The sequence below is a fragment of the Macrobrachium rosenbergii genome, chromosome 11, assembly GCF_040412425.1.
Source record: "Macrobrachium rosenbergii isolate ZJJX-2024 chromosome 11, ASM4041242v1, whole genome shotgun sequence".
NCBI classification, from domain to species: domain Eukaryota; kingdom Metazoa; phylum Arthropoda; class Malacostraca; order Decapoda; family Palaemonidae; genus Macrobrachium; species Macrobrachium rosenbergii.
In genome coordinates this window covers 13,256,994-13,269,387 of record NC_089751.1, presented here as the reverse complement: position 1 = coordinate 13,269,387, position 12,394 = coordinate 13,256,994, and the positions used below count along the sequence as shown (strand labels likewise).

Sequence of the window (12,394 nt, the reverse complement as noted above, 5' to 3'; positions counted from 1 at the left end):
TTTCATCATCATTTATATAGCATATGTCATTTGAATCCATGAACTCTTCTATTTTACTACCTGTTCTATTTGAGTTTGTACAATTACAGTCCCATATTGGGCTGTAAGCATTAAAATCACCTTCTATTAATGTAGGTTCCTTGGTTTTGTTAAGTAAATCTTTAAGTTTATCAGTGTAGTAATTTTTATTAGGTTGGTTGTATAAATTATAAATTAAGTAATTATCGTTTTTTATTCGTATTTTAATACTTGATATTTGCAAGTCAGGAAAGTTTACAGGTACTCTGTCATAACATACTTTGTTATGTACATGTATAGAAGTACCTAGATTTCCTTCTTCTCCTCTAGATGTAGATACTAAGGTATATTTACCTACTGTTGATATTGTTTTGTTGACATTTTGTAAACATAGTATCATTGGTTCATGTTCCCTTAGTAATCGTTGTATTTCTCTCAAATGTAATCTGGTCTGTAGACCATTTACGTTCCACTGTATAATGTAATTATTGAAAGTATTACATTAGTGTTTTCAAATGTTATTATCTTTTTGTGGATATCAATTTGCATTTTTTCTGAAATCCTATTTACAATATTTATTTGTTTTTCTTTATAAGACATTATGTGTCCAATGCACATACAGCCCTTTTCATGAGTGTCTAAACTAGTTGTTTCTTTATTTCTGTATCTTATAAAATTTGGTATAGTATTTAATAAACTGTCCTTTGTTATGCTTTTCTTTTTGTTGCTCAGTTCAATGAAACATTCATTACATCCATGTGTTTTCACGTGTCGTTTCTTCGTTTACTCTTGCTGCACCTATTATTGGTGATGGAGTAATCTCTTCTCCCATCACATAATCATTCTTGTCAATGGTTTGTTCTTGGTATCTGTTTCTCAGTCTTTTTCCATTACTCCGTCAACTGCCTATGTTGTATATTTCGTAACCTTGTACATTGTTGTACCTTTTTTTTTTTTAAGGGAATCCAGCAATATATTCTTTTCTATTGGTTGTTTATAATTATCAGGGAGTACTATGGTACACTGTACACTGTTCATATCATGTTTTTTATTTATATGTACCTTTATATTGTCAATATTTTTTATAGTTGAGTAGTTTTCTGATTGATTTTTTGTTGTGGTTTCTATCAACCACATATGCTCTTTTATTCGTCTGAATGACATTTCAGTAGTTGAATGTCAATTCAACGGGAAGTTTTCTAATTTCAATGCTGTTATTTTCTTCTCTGTTTCTAAGGTCAGGAATCATGACTAATTGCACTTCCAAACAGGCAGTCGAAGTGAGTCAAGGTTGGGTCAAAATATTTGCTCTTTTTTGTTTGCTTTTTATTGGAGCATAGGGCTCCAGTGTAATTACATTAGTATTTTTTTCTGATTTTTCCAGAGAGAGGTTGTAGGAGGAGGTACCAGTGGTTGTCAACTGTGCAGAGTCGCTACCATCATAGGGCCCAGGGGTACTTAAATCTTTAAAACCACTAAGCATAAAGACTGAAGTTAAAAAAAATAAATAAATAAATAAACTTGAAAACCTTAAAAAGATATCATCAGCCTTTCATGGAGTCTATTCTTCCACCAATGGCACAAGTGAGAACCACCTCCCAAATGTCCGAGGCCCTACCCTATCCCATAGGGGATGGCACAACATGATTAGAGCAGCCCAAGTGTAAGCCAAACCTGATTGCTAGGACTGAGAGTATTACAAGAATACAATCATCCCCACCCTAATCAGGTTATGGGCAAACCGGATAGAATGCTGAGAGTCCCCATCCTTAGAACCAGACAACCCTTAATCTTTTGTTCTGTAACCCCTTGAATGGATATTTTCAATTTTAGTTTACTGTATATATATTCTGTTACCTTTCATTTTAATGTAATGATTTTTAAAAATTTTGTTCTTTAATTTTAATGTTTGTGTAGATTTCTGAAATTTTTGTATGAATAATTTTCAGCCTTTCAATTCTTAACTTTTAGTTTTAGCTTTTATGATTTTACAAAAATTTTATTTTTATTTAAATAGTCCTGATGATGTAATTAATTTTATAATTACAAAATGTTGGAATAAAGTCACCTTGTATATCTGTGTGCCCTCTGCCCTTCATTGATGATTTTATATATATATATATATATATATATATATATATATATATATATATATATATATATATATATATATATATATATATATATATATTTTTTTTTTTTTTTTTTTTCTGAGTGTATGTAGTACAAAGAAAGTAAGGACCAAAGAGGGGAACAATTCCAAAACAATATATTTATAAAAGTTATATTTTAAGTATCTTACCTATTCTTTTTGATGCATCCAAGGTAAGCATTTTATCAATAAGGTCACAAGCATGAGGATCTCTGACATACGGCTTCAGCCGCTCCTTGACTTTTCTTTTGTGATTTTTGGCAAGTTCCATGGTAGAATACAATGGCAAGTTTTCAACTCCTGGCCAAACTTCTGGAGTTATTGAACCACAAAGCTGTGAGATCAAGTTAAGCTGGTGCTGTTCAGTACTTCCCTGTAGGAGAACAAAAGGTTTTCATATCTGATTATGGGATACTAAAATGTAAAAAAGGTGTTATGAATCATACAGAGAAACATCTTAGTTCATAGAATTCTTATTAACATTCAGATAAGGTGTACAAACAATAATGAATCACTAGTTAAAACATGCAAAACAACAATTAAGAAAAGGGAGAGACCTCTACTGCTAGGGAGATTACCAAATGAAAGACATAAGTGAATATGTTTATGAAGAAACTCTTATCACATTGTTTGTTAATATGGATTACAATTCCTCTTAATCATACTACAATTCAGTAATACTTGAGATAACTGATTCTGACAAAACAAACATAGGAAAGAGAGAAATTATCAGAACTATTAAATATGCGAGAAGCTTTGACTGAATCAATAAAGCCTCGAGTAAAAAAAAATTCATTAGTCAAAAAGGTTAATTGTGGTACTTAATGCTCCTGAAGTTGCATAATCCTACTGGAATGTTAGCTTTTAAATATTAACCTTAGCTTCGCTACACATCAACATCATTGGTAAGGTATGCCAGTTTTATATACAAAATCTGTATTTTGTGCACTTTGAAGGTTATGGATGAATAAATATGATCCTGACTTAACTTCGCAGAGCAGTTTCATCAGCAAAGCAGGGATGTGAAATGATATGGCAAAGGTTAAATTCTTGACCATGTCTGAAATGCTACAACCATACAACCAATTGGTGGTGCAGATGAAGTTTACAGATTTTATATCCACAACTATTGGACTTAAAGTTTCAAAAAACTTAATCTTAGCACATACAAAATATATATTATATATACAGGCAGTCCAGGGTTTACAACGGGGGTTCCATTCCTATGCCGCGTTGTAAGCCAAAAACCTAAGAAAACCTTACTTTTAATGCTTTGGGTGTATTGAAAATTATGTAAACTGCATTTTTATTGAGTTTTTCATAAAAAAAAACTCCAAATTTTTATTACTCTGCCATTTTGTTGCCATAATTCTTCCTTTGGATCAGTGTCGTAAGTGTCGTGACCCTGGAACATGCGTCGTAAACCGGGAAATAATTTCTGATGAATATATTTGAAAAGTGTCATAACCTCAGAACGTTGTGAGCCAGGGACTGCCTGTATATATATATATATATATATATATATATATATATATATATATATATATATATATATATATATATATATATATATATATATATATATATATATATATATATATATATATATATATATATACATGATAGCCGTTCGACCACCCTTCCTTGATTTAATTGAAATAAAAAATCTCTCTCTTTGTGAAAGTAAGAGGGCACACTAGGTAAGGAAGCAAGCAAGCAGTTGTTGTTGTGCCAAAACCCAACCTTCAAAAGGGGTAGGAATTTTAGTTTATAGGCATGTGACATTTGCGAATCCTCAAGAAAACCGTTAGTAAATTTATATACACACACACACACACACACACACACACACATACATATACATATATAGATATAGATATATAGATATATAGATATATAGATATATATATATATATATATATATATATATATATATATATATATATATATATATATATATATATATATATATTTATATATTTATATATATATATATATATATATATATATATATATATATATTATATATTTATATATATATATATATATTTATATATATATATATTTATATATTTATATATATATATATATATATATTTATATATTTATATATTTATATATTATATATATATATATATATATATATATATATTTATATTTATATATATATATTTATATATATAGTTATATATATATATATATATATATATATATATATATATATATATATATATATATATATATATATATATATATATATATATATATATATATATATATATATATATATACAGACACAGGTTGTCCATCACTAATCTGGCAATCAGTAGCCCGGAACAATCAGTAATCTGGCACAAATTTTGGCTAGAGCAATTTCTAATGTTTCCGCACTAATTCTCAAACTTCCCCAGGTCGCTGGGCTAACTCGCTCGCCGGCTGCTTCGATTTGGTGGGGCTGTGTGCTGCATCAACAAACTGGCGGTGTTTGTGAACACAGGCATGCTTTTGGCGTTTCATTTTTTACATTTATTTTTGCCTTTTGGCCATATTTTAGCCCCAGCCATGGCTCCAGTGAATAATGGAAGTGCTTCTCGTGGTGTAAAGCGCAAACACTGTTTTAAGGCTCGACATGGCTTAAAGTTTCGTGAAGTGTGTGGTGAAAAAAGATCGGCTGACAAGAAAGCAGTGGCAAAATTTGTTGATGAGTTCGCCAAGCTGGCCAGTGATGAAAATTTAAGTCCTGACCAAGTCTATAACGCAGATGAAACTGCACTTTGGAAATGTACACCGAAAAGAACACTGAAATCAGAGGATGCAGAATCACCAGCAGGTTATAAGGCATCGAAAGATCGTGTTATTGTGCTGGGGTGCTCCAGTGCTGCAAGAATGCACTGCTGTAAGTTGCTGGTCATTGGTAAAAGTTTACATCCTTGAGCTTTCAAAGGTATGACACATTTTCCTGTAATTTACTGTGCCAACAAAAAAGGTTGGATAACAACTGAGCTGTCATTGGATTGGTTTCAGAATTACTTTGTCCCCGAAGCAAGAGCTCATTGTATTCTAGCCCAATAAATGGTTAATCCGGCACCCTCCAGGTCCCAATGATGCGGATTAGTGATATACGATCTGTATATATATATATATATATATATATATATATATATATATATATATATATATATATATATATATATCCCGGTATATACGGTTCCGATATACGGCGTTATATATCTGGCGCTTATCAAATATATTCATCAGAAATTGGGGTTCCATTTTTACACCATGTTCCGTAAACCGAAAATTGTCGGAAACCAAAAATCGACAAAAATATAAGAAAATCTTACTTTTAATGGCAGAATAATCATAATTTGAAGGTTTTTGATGTAAAACTCAATAATTTTGCATTATTACATTTTTCCAATTTCCCAGTTGCATTAAAAAGTAAGGTTTTCTTATGATTTTTGAAAACGATTTTTGATGATGTTCGAAAAGCGTTGAAATAACGGCGATTTTGTAAGTTCAGACCCATAAATAAACGGAACCCCGTCTGTAAATGGGGAGTGCCTGTGATATATATATATATATATATATATATATAAAAGGCATATCCTGGTTAACAATGGGGTTCCATTTTTACACCATGCATATATAAATATATAAAATTGTCGGAAACCAAAAAATCGTCAAAAATCCTAAGAAAATCTTACTTTTAATGCTTTGGGTGTATTGAAAATGATGTAAACTACATTTTTAATCAGCTTTTCATCCAAAACACCTCCAAATTTTGATTATTCTGCCATTTTACATAGCCATATATGTGTTTTTCTGTTGGATGTGTGTATGTGTGTGTGTGTGTAACCTGTATATAACATATATATATAAATATATATATAAAATAATTTATGATGATATATATAGCGTTATAATATATATATATATATATATATATATATATATATATATATATATATAATATATATATATATATATATATATATATATATATATATATATATATATATATAATATATATATATATATATATATATATATATATATATATATATATATATATATATATATATATATATATATATATATATATATATATATATATATATATATATATATATATATATATATATATATATATATATATATATGTATATGTATGTATGTGTGTGTGTGTGTGTGTGTGTGTGTGTGTGTGTGTGTGTGTGTGTATATATATATATATATATATATATATATATATATATATATATATATATATATATATATATATATATATATATATATATATATATATATATATATATATATATATATATAATATATATATATAATATATATATATATATATATATATATATATATATATATATATATATATATATATATATATATATATATATATATATATATATATATATATATATATATATATATATATATATATATATATATATATATATATATATATATATATATATATATATATATATATATATATATATATATATATATATATATACATATACATACATACATACAGTAAACCCGTATTCGCAGGGGATGTGTACCACACACCCCTACGAATAGCTAAAACCTGCGAATACTTGGAACCCTTCTAAAAACACTTAGAACTGCCTATTTTGATAGTTCAAACAGACACAAAACAAACTAAAAATGCTTATACTTATGATGGGGTTAGCTTAAAAAAAAAAACCCATCTTTTGTTGGAAAAAACGTAAAAAAATAGAAATACCAAAACGTACAGTATCTCGAACACAGCCTAGCCTAGCCTACACTAGCATATTCGGTACCATGCATACACTACAAAGTTTTCTCTATACACGGTATAGTAATTATTAATATCAGCTAATTCTCGAGATTCATGCAAAGTGACTTATGATAATTCAGTGCAAAGAGAAACTGAATAACAAGAATTAGCTTAGCCTACACTATGGTATATTGTACAGTATACATATACGGTAGCCTAGCCTACATTATACTGTGCTCTATATTCACATATCGTATTATACAAACGTCAACATAATGAATATGCAACTTTTAAAATGTTATGCTTTAATTAGCTCTATCCAATAATATTGTATATATTTGGTTTGGAAATCGTTTATGCGGTGTTAATTTTACCGTATTTAATTCAGTTCAGAGCGCTTTTCTTGCTTCTATTTAGCATAAATAAATCTCTAGATACTTTATTTATATGGGACAAAATTATTTTTCATTATATGAAGTGTTTTTAAGTCGAAATATAACTAAAATACGTCTTGTTGTGAAATTAATTTATCTATCTTTTCATTAATAGATGAGGATGGCCGTTTGGGGACGTTTGTTTTGTGTAAAAAAATTCAAGATTGCGTTCACTATTTTCACTTGATTTCATCATAATATGAGCTTTATGTATTTATTGTTTATTGGCGTAAAAATAACAGAAATGTGTTCTTTCATGCCAAGTAGTTTTGATTAAAATACTTTCTCTCCAATTTTAATTATGATCAAGTTTCATCCATGTTCCTGATGCATGATAATTTACAGTATAGTCATTTAGCAGCTTGAACATTGTTTTCTCAGCTTCAGCTACAACTTGCAGCTTAAATTTAGCAGTATATTTCCTTGACGATCTTTTATCCATACTGAATAAGGTATACAGTAAACCCCGTATTTGCGTTCTCAAGATTTGCGGACTCACGTATTCGCGGATTTCTCTGTGGAACGTATCTACCCATTATTCGCGGAAAATTCGCCCATTTGCTGTATTTTTCATTGAGAAATATTCACTAATTACTGTATATTAATATAATTTTCATGACTAAATGCACTTTTTGTGATAAAACTAATACTCTGGTATAAGCATTTTTAGAGGGTTTTTCTTGTGTTTAAACTATCAAAATAGGCAGTTCTAAGTGTTTTTAGAGGGGTTTTAAGTATTCGTAGATTTTAGCTATTTGCGTGGGGGGTGCGGTATGCATCCCCCGCGAATACGGGGGGTTTACTGTAATGTAAAAATATATCAGTCCTATTCTACTTAATGTCATTTGTGCTATAAGCCATGGTAATTGTTTATTACCGTACGATGGTTGAAATACCAGGTAAACGGCTGTTGTTATCCGATTCGGTTATAAGCAAAACAACAGTTTCTCGGTCAGTTGTTTATGGCTGTATGCATTTACGCAAGAGTATAACATTACTAACATTACTTTTATCATTCTCTTTTACTTTTTTAACTAGCAGATGGGATAAAGAGATGGAGGAAAAGTTGTCTATTGTAATTTGGTCTCTCTCACTGCCTGATTATGCTGCTGCCTGCACCTGTGCAAAATTTTAAAATGTTTTATAAATATTACTGTCTATCGGTATTAATTGCTTACCCCATTGCAAAATTGAATTATCTACAGTGAATTATCGTAACTCGAGCATTACCCGAGTATTTTAATAGTTTTATCACAAAAAGTGCATTTATTCATGAAAATGAGATGAAAATACAGTAATTAGTGAATATTTCTCAGTGAAAAATACCGCGAATGGGCGAATTTTCCGCAAATAATGGGTAGATACGTTCCACAGAGAAATCTGTGAATATGTGAGTCTGCGAATTGTGAGTTCATGAATACGGGAGGTTTACTGTATATATATACAGTATATCTCAAGGTCTGGGTCTTACAACTCTTCTGGTGCTAAAAGGAGCCCAGCTGACATTAATACATATTATTCTCTCAATAACTGGAGCAAAAATGACAAAAGAACTGATAGACAACTGTGTTTAAAAACTACCTGATAATACTGACAAATTATATCCTTTTATGAACAATGTTCTACAGAATAACTGATTATTCCATTATTTCAGTCACAATGAATTCTCTAAAATATGTTAAAAATATCATGTTAGTGAAACTGGACGATTTAAAGGAAATTAAAAAGTTTTCGGGTAAAAACTTAACTCATCCTTAATTTTGCTTACTTGCATAATAGGGGTTCTTGTCCACATTTCTGCCATAATACAGCCAGCTCCCCAAAGGTCAATTGGTGGTCCATAATTTCTCTCCCCAAGCAGTAGTTCTGGAGGTCGATACCAAAGGGTAACAACACGATTGGTGTACCTAGAGGCATGAGAAATGATTAAAATTAAAATTGAACATTTCTGTAAAAGATTTTCTCATAAGATATTAACAAATTAGCACATTTTATCTGTTAACACTTTGAATGTAATTGATTAAATTTACTTCAAAAGTTTTTGTTTCTAAAAATTAATTTCCTTTAACACATAAACCAAGAGCTGGACAGCATATTAAAATACACAAAGCAACCATCAGATGACAGGGGAAACCTCCAATACTACACAGAGCATCCAATATTACACAAAGTATCCCACCCCAACAATCAGGTGGGATGGGATCCAGGCACGTAAACTAAGATACCTGTATATTGAAAAAGAAGTTTAATCAAAATTTTAGCTTCAAGGCCAAGGATTTTTAATCACATCCTTAACATCTGTGATAATACAGTATTACTGAGGATGTCTGTGACTAACTACATGATGAAAGCATGGATGCTAGGTATTATAACTTTTTTGATATGGTACTATATGTTGTTTGATGGTGATATCATTGTCCAGGATGGTACTGAAAATGACAACCATAAAAACTGCCCTACTCCTGTCCTGCCCAGGTAAAGCAAGGTGCAAGAAGCACTGCGATTCCAAATCAACTTTTCTGATCACCCTAACCACAATAAATGACTTCTTCACCAGAAGTTTTGTGGACTTCCTTTGTGCTGCAAGTACCAATTTCATCCAGACTCAACAGTATATGCCTTCTTTCAAAGAAGGCAGCTCAACAGTATATGCCTTCTTTCAAAGAAGGCAGCTTAAGGACTTTTTCAGGGCTGCTACCCAACTGCATCTACCTCTATCACACCAGGTTATCCAGTAACCAATCTTATGAATTACTCTACAGCCTAGGATGTCTGGAGTTTTTGTTACAGAGTTATCTCCTTGCTCTCTTCCATGGTGTTTGCTAAATCATTAGACATCTCATTTAGGTTACAGATAACCCCCTGATATCATCACACCTTATCCTACCATAATGCCTTCCAGATGACTGTATGTCACTAGTGAATCCCTCTAAGATCCACTGCCTGATAAGAACTCTGTCACCTTGTCAAGTAAGTCATAACTGGCATCATTATAAAAAAAACCTATGTAAATGATTGCATTTATCTATAGTGAGTGCACGCCCTTATACTGACCTAAGATATCCTCTTCAAGTCTTGCAACTATTTCACTATTGTATCATTACCATCACAGCTACCCACTTTTGTGGCATCAATAACCCTGCAATTTGATAAATCTGCCATCTTAAGTTCTAGATAATAAAGACGAAGGGCCATAAACTGAACCCTGAAGCATAACACTTGTGACATTTTGCTAATGAGAGGATGTCTCAATTGTTGTCTCAATTGTTTTTTCCATTACTTAGCTAGTCTTCTATCCAATCTCCTACGTAATCTATGATACCTTGACTACTTGCTTTTACCATTAATCTTTTAAAAGGCATCTGGTCAAATACCTTTTGGAAATCTACACAGAGTACAGGCAGTCTCCAGTTTACGACAGGGGTTCCATTCTGACGCCGCATCGTAAGCTGAAAATCGTTGTAAACCGAAATAATCGTCGAAAATCATAGGAAAACCTTACTTTTAATCCTTTGAGTATCCTTTGGGTATCTTGAAAATAATGTAACCTGCATTTTTATTGAGCCTTTCATAAAAACCCTCCAAAATTTTACCATTCTGCTGTTTTGGAGCCAAAGAGAGAAAAAGAAAAAGACTTAAAATTTCACAGAACTACAGTGCTCCACCCATTTTTACTTTAAGTATCATCCTACATCAAATACAGCTTAAATTATTATCCTATTACTACTGTATTAATCTTTGAAATTATATTATTATCATTTCAAAGTCATCTTAAATATTAGTACCCTTTTCCAGCCAGAGAGAGAGAGAGAGAGAGAGAGAGAGAGAGAGAGAGAGAGAGAGAGAGAGAGAGAAAGAGAGAGAGAGAGAGAGAGAGAATTACCACTACAACTTACATTCAGCCATTCTTGTGCTGGCACGGGCAAAAGAGAGAGAGAGAGAGACCTTACCTTACAGACCTTACATTTCATTCGGGTTGCCCCAGGTCCCTCAGTGTGAGGCACCTCTGATGTCTACCAGAGAATTGCTAATGCATCTTCAGGTATATTTTGCAGCTTTCACTCTTGGATGGTCTGGGATGCAGCTTAGATATTTGTCGAGCTTATTCTTAAACACATCTACGCTCACTCCTGATATGTTCCTCAGATGGGCTGGTATCGCATTGAATAGATGCTGCATTATCAATGCTAGTCTCTTTGTGCAATATCCTTTTGGTAGTGTGGGTACCATATCATATTGCAATATTCAAGTGGACTACGTACATACGTTTTATAAAGCATACTCATGTGTTTGGCTTTTCTTGTTTTGAAGTGCCAGAACAACATTCCCATCTTTGCTCTGCATTTTGCCAATAGTATTGTTATTTGATCATTGCATATCATATTCCTATTCAGCATCACACCAAGGTCTTTAACTACTTCCTTATTTGTGATTGTCTCATTATTAGGCCTCGATAATAATTCATGAATAATTTCACTATTTTGCTATTTAACATAAGGCAAACCCCCTTATCTCTCTCTCTCTCTCTCTCTCTCTCTCTCTCTCTCTCTCTCTCTCTCTCTGTACTGTATTTATACTTTAACAAAATATGAATTACTGCATCAATAACATAACAATATGAAACAAACTCCAGGAAGTTCACAGAGCCATTGAATGTGCTCATGCATACATATGTACATTACATATTTTTTTACTGCTTTGACGTAGGCTCCATGACAACACGCTACTGGCTGGAGGGGTTCGAAGTAGCCAATCACATAGCTTGTAGCAACTCCCCCCCCCTCTCTCTCTGATGACATGCTGCTGGCTGGAAGGGTTCAAAATAGAAAATCACAAAGATTGTAGCTCAGATGCTTTGTGTATACTAGTCAGAAGGGTGACTTGTATTTTTTTTATCACTGAGACAAGAGAGAAAGAGATATTTTTCAAGGATATGTAACATGTATATTTATTTGTTTTGTATAGTTTTAAAGATAAACGTGATGTTACTTTGTCATTCATTTTTTC

The 12,394-nt window shown here is 31.4% G+C and overlaps 1 protein-coding gene and 1 long non-coding RNA gene across 3 annotated transcripts in view; one reads left to right on the top strand and one right to left on the bottom strand.

The window, feature by feature from the left end:
- The window catches only part of LOC136843157 (uncharacterized), a 61,929-nt gene extending 59,853 nt beyond the window's left edge, over positions 1 to 2,076 (top strand). Inside the window, exon 3 of the long non-coding RNA XR_010854470.1 lies at positions 1,403 to 2,076. This is a non-coding gene — a long non-coding RNA (uncharacterized lncRNA). The remainder of the gene's footprint in view (positions 1 to 1,402) is intronic.
- Positions 1 to 12,394, bottom strand: part of LOC136843156 (cyclin-dependent kinase 9-like) — a 50,229-nt gene that overhangs the window by 3,764 nt on the left and 34,071 nt on the right. For both annotated transcript variants that reach the window (XM_067111209.1, XM_067111208.1), the window contains exons 6-7: positions 9,156 to 9,294; positions 2,321 to 2,543 (exon numbers count right to left, since the gene is read on the bottom strand). In XM_067111209.1, the coding sequence (XP_066967310.1) occupies positions 2,321 to 2,543; positions 9,156 to 9,294 (362 nt within the window). The remainder of the gene's footprint in view (positions 1 to 2,320; positions 2,544 to 9,155; positions 9,295 to 12,394) is intronic.